Source organism: Brachyistius frenatus, unplaced genomic scaffold, assembly GCF_029030835.1.
Source record: "Brachyistius frenatus isolate BFR_SWC_R1_liver_20210118 unplaced genomic scaffold, ASM2903083v1 Contig_106, whole genome shotgun sequence".
In the NCBI taxonomy this organism is placed as follows: Eukaryota; Metazoa; Chordata; class Actinopteri; family Embiotocidae; genus Brachyistius; species Brachyistius frenatus.
The window spans coordinates 607,191-622,943 of NW_027210705.1; the positions used below are offsets into that span (position 1 = coordinate 607,191).

The 15,753-nt window shown below is 43.5% G+C and overlaps 1 protein-coding gene across 2 annotated transcripts; it reads left to right on the forward strand.

Annotated features, from left to right (window-relative positions):
- Positions 1-446: 446 nt before the first annotated feature.
- Positions 447-11,415, forward strand: efhc2 (EF-hand domain (C-terminal) containing 2). Of its 2 annotated transcripts, XM_069712034.1 has the most exons (15): positions 447-540; positions 1,041-1,229; positions 1,506-1,656; positions 1,822-2,045; positions 2,457-2,708; positions 3,604-3,711; positions 4,643-4,781; positions 5,599-5,764; positions 5,869-6,011; positions 6,432-6,628; positions 6,778-6,911; positions 7,325-7,519; positions 8,557-8,649; positions 8,891-8,990; positions 11,212-11,415. In XM_069712034.1, exons 1-15 carry the CDS (start codon positions 499-501, stop codon positions 11,338-11,340), a joined length of 2,262 nt encoding a protein of 753 aa, XP_069568135.1. In that variant the 5' UTR covers positions 447-498; the 3' UTR covers positions 11,341-11,415. The 2 variants fall into 2 exon arrangements, with proteins under 2 accessions (XP_069568135.1, XP_069568136.1); XM_069712035.1 differs by lacking the exon at positions 1,041-1,229 and having other exon boundaries at positions 453-540.
- The last annotated feature ends 4,338 nt before the right edge of the window (positions 11,416-15,753 follow it).

Genomic DNA, 15,753 nt, shown 5'->3' on the forward strand with positions numbered 1-15,753 from the left:
TTGAAATCATTTATACACAGTGGCACAAATATGTCTTCTTGACATGCAGTTTTGGATGCTTCTTGAGTCACTCCACATTGTGTTTGTATTGTCCAAGCTTGTATTTATTGATTTCTGTGCCTATAATTTAAGAGTAAATAGAAATAGATGTGCGTTTTAAGTTTAAAAAGTATCTTACAAATATAAATAAAGCACAGGATATGTACCATTACTGTTAAACCGTGTTTCCCGTCCATTTGTTTTATACAAGTATCCAGTTTCCATATTGAAACACATATTTTTATTAATTTGTTCATCACAGAATGTGTTTTGAAACTTAACACGTGTGCAGGAACAGTGTACCAACAATACTATTGGTTCCTCATGATACGAACGTTGCTAAGAGACGCTCCAAACTACCTGCTTCCATGGTAACTAAAAACAGACCGCTGAAACTTCACGGCAGCTGAGTTGCACGCAGAAAACAACAAACCTATCTGTGTGGTAAATATTACCGTCATGGCGTTACCATTTCTGCCGGGAAATTCTCACAATGCACAGGTAAATTAATCACGTAATTATGTTTTTCGGGTAGCAGGCTAATTCCCAAGCTAAACGTATGTGCTCACCTTGAAATACCAGTTGGATAGGACGGTTGTTTTTTTTCAGCTTTTGGTGAGAAGTGAAACCTTAAAACTACTGGAGGTATGCTAAGCCTTTTCATGCTGTTATTAGTTTTTAATGAGCGTCAGCTTAGTACTTAGTACTCAATGTGAAGTCAGAAATGTAACCCAATGTCACATTTGGCTCGTATTCATGAATATACTTTATTCATGTGTACTGTCAGTAGAACATCATTTTTCAAACACTTATTTTAGTGTTTGCTTTGCAGGCTGATGCATTTTGACTTAGGAGATGTGGCCTCATGTTCATAGATAATTAGCTGATCAGAAAGACATTAGAACATTAATTGATGTTAATATTGTTTTCTGGAGCAAATCCATTCCAGCCTGTCATTAACAGAAAGAGTCTGGACATGGTTTCTCCTTTCTGTACCACAGCTGAGGAAGGAGAGATTCCACAAATCCCAACATTTTGATTATTACAAAGGAGTCCCAATGCTGATGGGGTCTGATAAGCCAGGCATCGGAGGAGAGCTCTTAGTTGGACAAAAGATCACACCAAAGTATTCTGTCTATCCCAAAGGACATGGCTTTGATCTACCACCGTGGGTGGCCTTTGACAAACAGGTGAAGGGAAATAGATCAGTTTTACCTGACTACTCATGCACACACACTGTAAAAGTTTATAAGATAGGCTACATGCAGTACAGCTCATATTTTTCATTCCTTATTATTCCTACTGGCATGGTAAAACACTTCCAATAGATTATGTTTCTGAACTTTTTAATTAGCAATCCTGCATTAACATTTGCTCATATTATAAATCATATATTAATCAGTCCTGTAACTAAATGATCACAATTTGATAAAACTGACCAACAAAATGCCATCGTGTCCCCCCAGGTTCTGTGTTTTGAAGCCTACTTTCAGGAGGCTGTGCCATTGGCACGGGATGAGACATACAGAATCCGAAAATGCAAGATCTACTTCTACCTGGAGGATGATACCATACAGGTGGTGGAGCCAGAGTACAAGAACAGTGGCATCCCTCAAGGTGTCTGTGATATCCCAGGAAATATCTTGGGAATGTTGCTCAAACTAAAATATTTGGTTTTCCATGTTTTTTTCCCCCCATCTTTTACCACAACATAAAGTTGACTGCGATAAGTAATGTCACACGTGTTGCTTACCATTACTGTGTTGGTGATCCCTGTGGCAGGAACACTTATTCGTCGCCACCGTATCCCACTGCCTCCCCCAAACGACGACCAGTTCTACAACATTTACCACTTCAACATCAACCAACAGATGGTGCTGTACTCTCGCACATTCACCGTGATCGACTGTGACTCTTTCACAAGGAACTTTCTCACCAAACTCGGGGTGCTCTTAAGCTACCCTGTTACTGTACCTGATGACCCCTACAGCAACCTCCGGGAAAAGGTAGGCATCGGAGCCACAACGTTGTTTGTGAATGAAATTTTTTGTTATGATTATTTTATTCATGAATCAGGATTGAATCAAGTATTGTAAGAAGAAAAAAAGTCCCCCACATTTTTTAAACAGATTAGGCTCTTTCAAGTAATCAGTATCATAGCATGTGAATGTACAGCATACAATTATTTCTACTTTAAATCAGTCTCTTTTTTTTAAATAACTGATGAATAATTCAGTCTATGGCCTATTCCATTCAAAGTTGTGTTTTACAGCAGCCTATTTTGTCAAATGTCATCTGTTAATGAATTGTTATAACACTGATACCTTCTCTTGAGAAAAATTATTGCCAACACAAAAATTCCAGCTCTCCTCTCTTTTTTTTCCTACATTATGATGTTCTTAATTTCTCTCTTTCAGATTGAAGAAAGTATGAAGCCTCTGCGGCCGTACGAGAGACGTGACACGCTGAAGCAGTTCCTGGATTATGATCGCAAGGTCCTGCGTTTCTACTGCTACTGGGATGACACTGAGAGCATTTTCGGGGACCCACGGGAGCTCATACTGCACTACTTCCTGGCTGATGACACCGTTGAGATCTTGGAGGTGGTCTACCGAAACTCTGGGAGAGAAAACGTGCCCAAATTCCTAAATCGCAGCAAACTACCTAAGGTGAGGCACCACAGTAGAAGCTGTGGGGGAAAAAAATGTGTCTTTGAGCCACTGGAGTGGAGAGAAGAGGACTGACACTTTAATGTTGTCAAGCAGAGGAAGGAAGTAAAACACAGATGTGAAAGGTTATGAAATTTCCTGAATAATTCAAAACGTAGAGAGAAACATTTATAGACATTAATAGTCAACGTTACAGAGGGGTGATTAGAAACATTCAGTGTGCTCAGCTATTTTTTTTTTTTTTAAATGATTATGTTTTACATTTATAGGTGGTTATTCCAAACCTGCCTGTCTTTCTGGTTGGGTGACTTCTTTCCATCTTTCTCCCACAATCCTTCCCTTCACTGAGACCTCATTCACTGTGACAGGACTGCTGCAGCATTCAGTCTCCCTCAAGCATTTTGGCTTTCTCCTCCAGTTACTGACTGAAGCCTAATTCATCTTGAGAGACAGCCAGACCTCAATCATGTTTGTGTGTGTGTGTGTGTGTGTGTGTGTGTGTGTGTGTGTGTGTGTGTGTGTGTGTGTGTGTGTGTGTGTGTGTGTGTGTGTGTGTGTGTGTGTGTGTGTGTGTGTGTGTGTGTGTCTTTTCAGTCTAGTAATTGTGTTTGCTCTGATATCTTTTATGAAATGTCAGCCCTAAAGGTTGACCAGAATCCACCATCCAATGGGAAATCAGCCCGTCCTTAATGACACATCATTTCTGCACTTTGTCTCTTTGTTCTGCTGGTTCTGTCTCTCTTTTCCTTCTCTCCATCTTTTGGTCACTTTATCTCAGCAGGTGTGTGCATCCATGTTTGCACGCAGAAGGTCGCTCACTTCTGTGAAAGTCTTGTCTGATGTGTTTTGTGTAACAGCCATTTCCTGTCTGTGGTTGTTTGTGTTTCCCCGGCAGCGTACTCCAGCCCCAATGAAGCAGCCTGGAAAGATGACGGACCGCACAGTGCTCAATGTGTTTGCCTCCAAGAGTCAAGGAAAACGATACATACTGGACAGCCTCAAAGTACGTCCTGTTTCTGCCACGTTCAAACTACACACCGGCTGACATGACATCAAGGTGTTATCTGGGGGGTCACGAGGACCACATGCTCACCTGGCTTTAAAATCCAATCTGATCCGGCCCGGCGTGATCGGATCACACATGGTCAGCTTTAATAATGGCAGTTCACACCTGGCATTATCATGCGACTTTGATCAGATCTCACCTCCCCGCTCTCTATGCAAATGAGACGTTAGACGACATCCCCAAAATATACAAGTAGCTTCAATCAGCACAGGAACACGAACAGAAAGGGGAGGAGAGGAGTTGAAGCAACAGGCATTTAACAAAATTAGACATCTTTCATCATTTTAATGTTCCGAGTATTAAGACTGAATGCGGCCATAGACCACCTCCGCGTCCCCGACCACCTCCGCGTCCCCGACCACCTCCACGTCCCCGACCACCTTCTAACGGTGTTCTGAACAGGTCGGATCTCAAAGCGTCCTGGGTGCTTTCACACCTGTGCTTTAGCTGACCTCCATCCAATCCGATCAGGATCCGGATCAGGATGCCAGGTGTTCAGAAGGTCAATGCACTATGCAGCTGTACACTGATGCTCCCCCTGCAGGGAGAGAGTAAAGCACTGTAAGTTACCACAATCTTCTCGGAAGATGGGAGGCTGATATCGTGGCGTGTTGGTGTTTATGGTTGTAGAATGTTTACTATTCCCATATGCTTGTAATGTTTGGGTGTCATATACAGCATTAGGTGAGCGCTCACCAGAACAACATTTCCACTGAAACAACACGGTCAGGTTTGAGCCCATCCGGTTCATTTACAGCAATGCAAGCTAAATATAAATAAACACACAAATTCATATGTAGATTGGGCAAAATTCTAAGAGTTTACCATTTAAGGTTCAGTATGTGTTTGTTTTCCCTGTTGCTCGCAGACCGGAGCCGTCAATGAGGAGTTTTACAAGGACTGTGATCTGGTTGTAGGCAGTGAAGTGAATGTGTGGGGCAGAAGAGTGGTCATCACTGACTGTGATGACTTCACCAAACACTACTACCGCTCCAAATACGGCATAGGTAATCACCACTATTGAGCTGTTTTTTTTTTTTTTTTTTTTATAATTGCTAAAATGTTTCATCAGAAAAAAAACAGCATTTCTATACATTATTTTAATTTTAAATTGTTAGTTTAAGGGCCATATTTTACTTTTGTACATTAAATTATTTCACAACGAATTGTCATTTTAAGGTGTTTTATCAAATATTTTATGCACAAAATGAATGACATAATATGCCCTGTTACACTGACTAATTCTTTTCCAATAGCAGCTTGACGTTTTATCTACTTTCAGTTATCTGTTGCAGTGCTTTATTCTGACCACTTGGGGGCAGTAAGAGCAAGTATCAGTGAGCTGTTACCTTCCTGTAAACCTGATTCCTGAGACCAAACGGTACACAGTGCCTTTGCTCAGAGGATTACCTGTTTATATCAACGGATGCAACTAAAATGTTTTCTCAATCACTCCTTGATCGATGGATATCAGAACTCTATCCACCTGACATCAGACACTCAGGCCTATGTCGGTGTCGCCATGCCTCCACAGTCAAGGCACTGGGGACCGCAAGAGGCACACGGCTCCCCAGCAGGAGAAACCCAGGCTCGTCCTGGTGTGTCTGCCACCCTGGGCAGGGTTTTGGGGCGTTAGTCACAGCAGTAAACCAGGCGGAGCCCATGCTGACAGGCTGCAGTGATGGAGGGTCCTGTCTGACTCTGAGCAGTCAGAGGTCAGACCAGGGATGGATTACCTGCTTCCCTCTGATCATCGCAGCTCTCCTCCTGGGTTTCTTTCTTCTTTTAAGTGTTTTGTCTTTTCTTCCTGCTCCTTCCTCTCAGAGGACTTCACCCCAGTGCAGTACAAAGCTCCCCCAGTCCCTAAGCCCCCGAGGCCTGTGCCCCCCTACAACGGCTTTGGCTCTGAGGAGGATTCGTTAAGCTTCTGCCAGGGCCTGCTGCCTAAGCCCCCACAGAAAGATTTCCGCAAATTTATGGAGAAAGACAGGTTGGATGAGTTGTAGCCACAGCCACAGTCCAATTACAAACTGAAATATTTGTGTCTGTGTGTTCATGGTAGCCTCAAACTGCAGTGTGTGTATGTCCTCCCAGATGTGGCCGAGAAAGTCATGTGCTGAATTTCCGCGCCAAGATGATGACCACTGATCCTGTTGACGTGGAGAGGGTGTTCATCGTCTCCTTCTACCTCAGTGATGACTCCATCTGTGTGTTTGAACGTCCACAGAAGAACTCCGGTAAAAACCTTTGGACCATTGCTGCACCAAAACTACTCCAAGGACTGGAGATACAAATCTTCGACTCTCCTAGTAAACATGAAGTTTGTCAGGTTTCATTTCCAGATCTAGATTCTTTTGAAAGTTAAAACAGATGATGTGCAGCTCAATGTCCGCCACTGATGCAAATCAATACTTTTACAAAGAAAGATGAACACTTTGTCATAGGACTCAGCATGGATCCAAAATGAGATCTCAAACCATGTAAATCATGTTACTGGAGGAATTTCAATTCAATTTAGAAATAAAACATATTGTCAACATAAATTTCGTTGTCAAAATAGATGCTAGTGCCTTGAACATTTGAACCAAAGACCAAGTGAAATGACGTATAACTGAATTACCCACACTCTTCCTTCCCTCTCTTACATCCTGCACCAGGTGTGGTTGATGGTAAGTTCCTGGAGCGTGGTCGTGTAAAGAAGCCAGGCCAGGAGGTGTTCAAGAGCAAGCCGTCGGAGTACTTCACGGCTCAGGATCTGTATGTCGGAGCCAGCCTCTGTCTCAACAGTAGAAACTTCGAACTTCTGGATGCTGATGAATACACCTTCAACTACATGGAGCAGCATGCTGAAGAGGTATGGAGGGAGCTGAAGGAAGAGTTTTTGTTCTCTAAGGTTTTGGTATCACACATTTGTTTTCAGTTGTGTTTAATGGCTCGGGGACAGGAAGCAGTCATCTTTCCTCTGGTGTTACTGAGTGCATGTCTGTGTGTTACTATGGAAAGTTTCCCAAAGCAAACCTGGGCAGCATCCTCAGCAAACTACGTTCTGTACCGGAGGGGAAGCAGAGTGAGATCAGGAAGTTTCTGACTCTCAGTGACCCCAGCAACACTGGCTTCATCCCCCACGAGTCGTTCAGGTACAGTCATAAAACACAAATAGTTAGCTTTGGAACTTGACCTCACAATAGTATGTAATGAAGTGGACGATCAGAGTCTCCTCAGTCAGAGCAAAACTCAAGTTTAAGTCCAGATTTATAATGTCAGGTCTGGTCATGAAGTGCAGTTGCAGTATGATTTAAATCAACTGTACGTATTAACCAGGAAGAACACATGAAAAAGGTGGCACGGAACTTAAATAAAGACATACCTGATAGGAAATAAATGATCCTGGGGACGTAAGGTCGTAAATATTACGAGAATAAGTAACAAAAGGAAGCAAAGGGAAGAATACACACTGTCTTTATACAGTAGTTAGGACTGCAAGATGTGATTATGTTCCATCAATTTTTGTGTGTTTATTTTCTTCCATGTGTGCCTGCATGTTCCTCAGGGGCCTGCTGATGGGCCTGGACATCGGCCTGTCGGAGCATGAGGTGCTGGTTCTGGGCCGATGTTTTTCAGAGCGCCAGCAGCCTGTGGTGGACCTGGGCCTAATGCTGGCTGTGGCCCAGGACCTGATTAACAAGAAGTACTTTGAGGACCTCCCTAAAATGGCCAGAGCATTCACACACCACGACCGGCACAAGTAAGCGACACACAGATGTTAGTTCGAGACAAAATACTGCTGCAGCAGAAACCCACACACACACACACACACACAGGCAGATAGATCACAACAAGACATCAATCGTGCAGCCAGTGGCCCCATATCTCAGAGCAACGATTAGTTCCAGCAATGCGAGAGTGGAGCATTGGAACCAGATGGACCTTAAAGACCTGCATGGCATGTAGCTCTGCAGGCCAGCGGACGTGCACACACACTCACTTGGTCTCCCTCTGTCTGTCTGTCACCTTCACTTTCTTTTTGTGCAAAACAAAATCACACATTTGATGGCACGTACACTACATACATCTGCTCACCCATATGACAACACCTTTGAGGGTTACGTTAGCTGAAGTGGATGGTTAGCGGTGCCACAGTGCTAAGCTGACTTGTCTGTTTATATGTCTCTGTTGACACCCTCAGTTAGCGTCAGATTGTTCATCAACATCCCTGTAATGACGATGGCATGACAAGAATGGCCTCTGGACTGTGTGGCATCACTGTGGAAAACAACTATGGTCTTAGGGGACAAGCATCCTCTGTTTTACAAACTCTCTCACACACACACACACACACACACACACACACACACACACACACACACACACACACACACACACACACACACACACACACACACACACACACACACACACACACACACACACACACACACACACACCTGGCTTTACACATAATCAGTTCGAGACATTTTTCCATAAATAATCATCTTTATACTAAATCACTTTGTGACATTTTTCCATAAATAATCACTCTATTTCCAGCCTCATGAGGATGGTAGTTTATATGAAATGACAACAAAGGCCGACTTATGTTGCTGCTGATGGCACATTTTCTCTGATGTCATGTATTGGCTTCTAAACTGGTTGTTTTGTTTTCCTTTGAGCCTCATTCAAGTATCTCAGTACAAACAGGCCAAACAATAGTTTGTAAACTGCCGTTTTTGGGCTTTTCCTCATGCAGGATACCTGTGTTTCTCTGCTCTCCTTTGTCTCTAGATCTGGCCGTCTCTCCACCAAAGAGATGAGGACCATTTGTAAAGCCTTCCAGCTTCCTCTGCCTGAGAACCTGCTTAGCGGTTTGCTCAGCAGGTAAGAGCCCACTAATCACTGCCCAGTTCAGGGTGCAGCAGTTCAAGGTCGCACTACATTTTCAAAATAGTTTTGAATAATTCATTCTCCTTGATTATTAAGTATAACCCAGTGTCTTTGCCAAGATTTGTTTCTTGGCACGGCTGAAAAAAATATGCATTGGAAGTCGTGTTTAATACAGTAGCTTCATTTAAATCCTCACATGGCGATTTCTAAAGAACAAGTTGCATGTCGGCTGCAGGTTTGCAGATGGAGACGAGATTGACTACCGCGCCTTCGTCGCTGGTATTAACTGGTTAGAGCACCGTGCTCCACCGGTAATGTCCGAAGACATCTTAAAGGTAAGGCCGGGGAATGACGGGAATGCAATACAAAAAAAAAAAAAAAGTTAAGAGAGGAAAAGGGGAAAGTAAACTTTTTAAGAGACACAGTAACGGTTTTCAGAGCGTGTTCACAGATTTTTAAACTGGTGCAATTGAAAATCAGTTTACATTTTACTCCTACCTGAAGCAGTGAGCCAAAGTGAGAGTCAAGTGAGAGGGAAGGAATTGTTAAATGGAGGACAATTTACTGTGTGCTGTAAATTACCTGAAAGGGAACAACACAGACACACAGACACACACGCACACACACACACACACACACACACACACACACACACACACACACACACACACACACACACACACACACACACACACACACACACACACACACACACACACACACACACACACACACACACACACACACACACAAAGCTGGTCAAAAAGGAAGCAGCTGTTTTTCTTTCTTGCATTTGAGTCTTTCCTATGTATTGCTGATTTGCTGTGCTTTGCTACAGCCAATTCTAAGCAGTAACAGGTGAGTAGGATAAATACACCCATCAGCCACCACATGTAAACCACCTGCGTGTTGGTCCCCCTTGTGCAGCAAAACAGCTCTGACCTGTGGAGACGTGGACTCCACAAGATCTCTGCAGGTGTTCTGTGGGGTCAGGTGCCAGGCATGCATTAGCAGCAGAGGTGGGGCCTCCTCATCCTACAGATGCTCAATCAGTTTGAGATCTGAGTAATATGGAGGCCAGGTCATCAGCCAAAATGCTTTGTCATGTCCCTAGATCCATTCCTGATAACATAAATACTGTTGCCAAAGAGAAAGTTTGATTCATCAGAGCAGGCCACCTTCCTCTATTGCCCCATGGTCCGGTTCTGACACTCACAGGCCTCATTGTAGGTGGTTTCAGGGGTGGACAGGGGTCAGTATGAGCCCTCTAAACAGTCTGCAGCTACTCAGCTCCGTACACAGAAAGCCAGGAAGCACTGTGTGCTTTGACACCTCTCTATCAGCGCCTGCATTAAGGTTTCAGCTATTGGCGCGACAGTAGCTCCTCTGTGGGATTAGACCTCACAAGCCAGCCTTTGCTCCCCTGTCATGGGGGCATGACCTTTGGGAATTGTTACCTATGCCTACCAGGGACATCCAGCAAGACCTGCCATTGTTGGAAATGCTCTGATCCAGTCGTCTAGCCATCGCTATAGCCCCTGTCAAAGTCAGTCAGATCACAGTTTTTTGGCCATTTTTCCTGCTTCCAACTTGTCAACTTCAAGAGCTGACTGTTCACTTCCTGCCTCATATATCCCACCCTTTGACAGGGGCCATCATAATGACATAATTCATGTTAATCACTTCATCTGTCTGTGGTTTTAATGTTTAGGCTGATCGGTATACACAGTGGAGTGACACGAAAGGAGGGTTTACATGGTCAGAGAAAATGGACTAGATTTGTGTGTGTGTGTGTGTGTGTGTGTGTGTGTGTGTGTGTGTGTGTGTGTGTGTGTGTGTGTGTGTGTGTGTGTGTGTGTGTGTGTGTGTGTGTGTGCAGACAAAGTGCTTACTTAATTCTTTGTTTTTCTCTGCCATGGTTTCCAGCTGCCCTTCACCCTTTTTGGTTTCTCAGCCCAAACTGGTCGCTCAGTTTCTGCTCAACTACTCTGTCCTTGTAAAAAAGCTTAATGCTAAACCCTGAAAAAAAAATGAAAATGGCCACTCAATTTTATTTTTATTGGAAGCTGTCAAGCACAACAGGATTGTTATGTTGACCAACTTCTTCTTGGGAGCCTTTTTGGTATTTGCAGCAATCCATATGCTTTTTTAGTATTGTCAATTTTCTCATTACTTCTGCTGCAATTATTCTCTCTGTCTGTTCATTATATTTAACAATCTTGGGACCGATCCAAAAAACAAGGGCAATAAAGCAATAACTAGATTGCACTTCTACAAGAAGGTCTTTTGTTTTCTGTGTGCAGGATTTAATCAGTCTAATGGAGGTTAAAGGCAGCTCTCAGTCTTCGAGTTTTAAACAAGTCAGTTATTCACACAGCACGTAAAGCAGGATAAGACAAATAAAAGAGGAACAAAGGAGATATCTACTGCAGAGAGTTACAAAGTTACGATAATAAAACAAGATGGACACTAAAATAATCAGTTACTGGTAACACTGTAAGTATTTAAATGTTTGACAGGATGGTGCAGTGACATGAACATTTCTGTTGTGTCCAGGTTGACGTGAACCCGAAGCTCAACGCTGGAGGAGCCACAGTGACAAACGTCAACTACTCTGCCCTCCTGCAGGATGTGTTCAGCTTTCCCCGCAACAACACTGGCCCAACAACCACCACCTCGGCATAGACACACGGCGGGAGGTGAAAAGCATTTTGCCTCACCAACAACTATTTTGCATCACAAACACTAGATGTTCCTCAATTAAAGAACACGGTACATCAGCTAACTGCCGTCTGCGTTTTCATCGTGTGACCTGCTGTCGATGGGTGAAGCCGCAGGGGATGGGATGTGTGTGAATAATTTCAAAGTTTGTTTTTCTTGTAGGTGAATAATTTGGCAGTAATGGTCTTGGAGGTTCAAGTGTTAACACAATCCAGTTACCTGGAAAATTGGTGCTTTAGGGAACGAAATGTCCTGAGAACACAGATGCTTTTTGATGTGCTTTTGTGTCGTGTGTGTGTGTGTGTGTGTGTGTGTGTGTGTGTGTGTGTGTGTGTGTGTGTGTGTGTGTGTGTGTGTGTGTGTGTGTGTGTGTGTGTGTGTGTGTGTGTGTGTGTTATCATGAGTTTGTGTGAATCCAGCCGAGACACAGTTAAAAGACACACGGCATTAAAGCGGAACCATATTTCAGCTCCGGCCAGCGTGTGCTCATGCACTTTATGATTACAGGGTGTTACACTGTCTCCTCCAGCTCGGGGCTTTAAGTTGATGATAAGCGGAAAAGTCGCCCCTGGGGGGAATGATGTATGCTGGATGTCGAGTGGTAAAATCTACCAACCTGACAGAAGCCATCCGTGCTGGAAAATACAGATGTAGATGGGCTCTGATGAGTCTAAAAGCCAGAAAGAAAGGCCTAAAAAAGCTTATCGTCACACATTAAAGTAGAAAAGTAAAGAGGAAAACTAAACAGAGTCAAGTTTGAGCCCCTGTTTGAGATTCTTTCAGGCGCATTGAAGTATCAGACACTTATCGTTAATGATAGTTGATGGGATTTGTTCACATTAAATACAGAAAAATATAGCTGAGGAGGATATCGGGAGAGCTGAGGAGGAAGTGAGCTCCTCGGAGGTCTAAATTATAAGGAGCTACACCCTCATTATGTGTTTAGCTGTGTGTGTGTGTGGCAGTGTTAAAATACATAAAGGCACAGGTTGTTCAGGTTGAGGCGCCACTGTAATCAGAGCCTGCCATGCAAATTATAGTAAAGGGATTAGTCAAACATTAGGTAATCAACCACCCAATCCCCTCTATGTAACCACACGCATCATACACACGGCCTCACCCCTTCACACTGTGCACAGAAAGGGTGCATTACATCAGCTGGGGCATTATCGGGTCCACTCCGTCTGCTTTCACACATACTAAAATATTAACCTCCCCTGTCACCCACCACCAAAACACAAAGGGTGACGTCGGTGTGGTCAGCGGTGGCAGGGAGCTTCCTGAGCACATACTTGGCCTTTTTTTGCCTTCTGAAGCATGCCATGAGCGAGGGAGGAATCTGCCCCCCCCCCCCCCACACACACACACCCCCCGTCCAGCGCTCCTTTTCCTGCCGTCAGTCTCGGTCTCTTCGCACCCACACATCCCATTTTCTGCCCTGTCATGCTCTGTGGCACAGCAACAAGCAAACTGAAGGAGCTGCGACGTCACCGTTGGTCTTTGAAATGCGGTTGTAACGTGTGATGTGCAGAACATCCTTCAGGTTCAGTAGGACTCAATAATTTGTTGGATTTTATGGTGTTAACTACAGTGGAAGGCTGGCATTAATCTCTCGTTATTGTTCTCTGTGTCTGTTGCTCTGACAGCACAACGGTGTGACTCACTGATCTGTGTTGTAAGACTTTTTAGACAACAGTGAAGCTCTATGACACAGTTGAAGTAATCAGGCTTCGGGTATTCAGGCAATCCTTGTTAGTAGGGTCACTTCGTTGTTTGAATTTGGGGAAGAAGCAGCCTTTAGTTAAATCAAAGTCCTGCACTGAGAATGGAAACATATGTAATTATAACCAGGAAAATAGACCTCGAGTATTAAAATTCCTCAATATATAATAAAGGTCCCTGTGACCGATATGCATTATACTGATTGTTCTCGTGATTACTTTCTTTATTGATTAATCTGCCGAATATTTTCTAGATAAATGTATTGATTGTTTGTAGAAGAAGAAAGTAGCTTTAAAAAGTGAATACTCGAGTAAAGTACACACCTCAAATTAGCACTGAATTACAGTGCTTACATAAAAATTACTTCATTTTTTCTAATGCTTGTTTCCAGTGAGAGTGTCACGAGCCTAAACCTGGACTGTACTGCATATCTCCAGGTTCAGGGGCATCCTGAATGTTTTTTATTCTTTAAGTTGGTTTGGCATCAAAATTTTAGACTGCCTCTGAGCACCGCTACTTGTCCCATATTGTCCCACATTGTCCAACACAAACATACTCTTTGCACCACCTTTGGTCTGTTGGAGTCTGGTCCCCCGGGTGACCATGAGCGTAGGCCTATGCTCATATCATCTAATTATATCCTTCTTCAATAGACCAAGTGAATATTTTATATTCAGTTTTGGCAACAGAGGCAGGTTAAGCCCTTGAACTGGCATGATGACCAAAACTCATCTTTTGGATGTGGTATATAAATGCTTGTGATAGTGTGAGTGCTTTAATCTGATTTAATTGAGAGGATTTTGGTCTACATGCAGTATGAAGGCATCTTCTAGTAGCATTAGCATTGAAGAAAGTAGTATATGGAAGTTAAACCACCACGTTGGCTAACGTGAATGGAACTTGTGAGTCGAACCTCCCTGATGCGGTCTCCTCTCAGCATGTCATGTTTTGCTGATGAGTGACTGATCTCTGTTGTCTCTGTCTCTACTCAGCAGAATCAGAACATGGAGACTTGCTGTAAAGAATCTGCGTCTCTTGCTTTGTCCTCGTTTCTTTTTACTGCTGCTTTGCTCTGGACCGCTGTAAAAACCGATATGCAGGAAATTCATGAACGTCTCCTGGGTGAAGAGGATCTGAGTGTGTCGTACACATGCCAATAAGTGCGTGTGTGTGTGTGCGTGCGTGCGTGCATGTTAATGTGCGCGATGGGCTGAGTGCCAATCTGATGTAGTCATTTCTAATCTATGAGGTCTAAACAGATATCGGAGAACAAATGGGGGGAAGTTTCTGTTTACTGGCTGCGTGCCTTTCTTCTCTCATGACAACAAATCTTAAACCTGGAAGCTCGCAGACACACACACATCACAGAGCACCTGCGTTCTGATGTTTTTCTCAGAACTGTTCCCCCAGAGCAGCCGTTTTGGGCCTTTCAGTTCACTCCGCATAAGCTGCTAGAAAATGATATTTGGTTGCTTCAGTTTATTTTTAAACAACTTAAAACCCTAAATTTGGAAAGTGTTGGAGTTTTTATAGTCGATGCATTTACAGTGGTGTGAAAAAGTGTTTGCCTCCTTCCTGATTTCCAATTTTTTTGCATGTCTGTCACACTTAAATGTTTCAGATCATCAAACAAATTTAAATATTAGTCAAAGATAACAAGTAAACACAAAATGCAGTTTTTAAATGAAGGTTTTTTTTTTATTATTAAGGGAGAAAAAGAAAATCCAAACCCACATGGCCCTGTGTGAAAAAGTGTTTGCCCCCTCCTGTTAAAACATAACTTAACTGTGGTTTATCACACCTGAGTTCTATTTCTCCAGCCACACCCAGGCCTGATTACTGACACACCTGTTCTCAATCAAGAAATCACTTCAATAGGACCTGCCTGACAAAGTGAAGTCGACCAAAAGATCCTCGAAAGATAGACATCATGCCGAGATCCAAAGACATTCAGGAACAAATGAGAAAGAAAGTAATTGAGATCTATCAGTCTGGAAAAGGTTCTAAAGCCATTTCTAAAGCTTTGGGATTCCAGAGAACCGCAGTGAGAGCCATTATCCACAAATGGAGAAAACATGGAACAGTGGTGAATCTTCCCAGGAGCGGCCGGCCGACCAAAATTACCCCAAGAGAGCAGCGACGACTCATCCGAGAGGTCACAAAAGACCCCACGACAACATCCAAAGAACTGCAGGCCTCACTTGCCTCAGTTCAGGTCAGTGTTCATGACTCCACCAGAAGAAAGAGACTCGGCAGAAATGACCTGCATGGCAGAGCTCCAAGACCAAAACCACCGCTGAGCAAAAAGAGCATTAAGGCTCGTCTCATTTTTACCAGAAAACATCTTGATGATCCCCGAGACTTTTGGGGAAATACTCTGTGGACTGACGAGACAAAAGTTGAACTTTTTGGAAGGTGTGTGTCCCGTTACATCTGGCGTAAAAGTAACACTGCAATTCAGAAAAAGAACATCATACCAACAGTAAAATATGGTGGTGGTAGTGTGATGGTCTGGGGCTGTTTTACTGCTTCAGGACCTGGAAGACTTGCTGTGATAAATGGAACCATGAATTCTACCGTCTACCAAAAAACATCCTGAAGGAGAACGTCCGGCCGTCTGTTCGTGACCTCAAGCTGAAGCCAACTTGGGTTCTG

Bases quoted from the DNA above. Each gene is read 5' to 3' on its own strand.
- efhc2 (XM_069712034.1), top strand. From the start codon at position 499: ATGGCGTTACCATTTCTGCCGGGAAATTCTCACAATGCACAG. The intron at 3,712-4,642 runs GTACGTCCTGTT...TGTTGCTCGCAG, and splicing joins ACATACTGGACAGCCTCAAA to ACCGGAGCCGTCAATGAGGA. The intron at 8,991-11,211 runs GTAAGGCCGGGG...TGTTGTGTCCAG, and splicing joins TGTCCGAAGACATCTTAAAG to GTTGACGTGAACCCGAAGCT.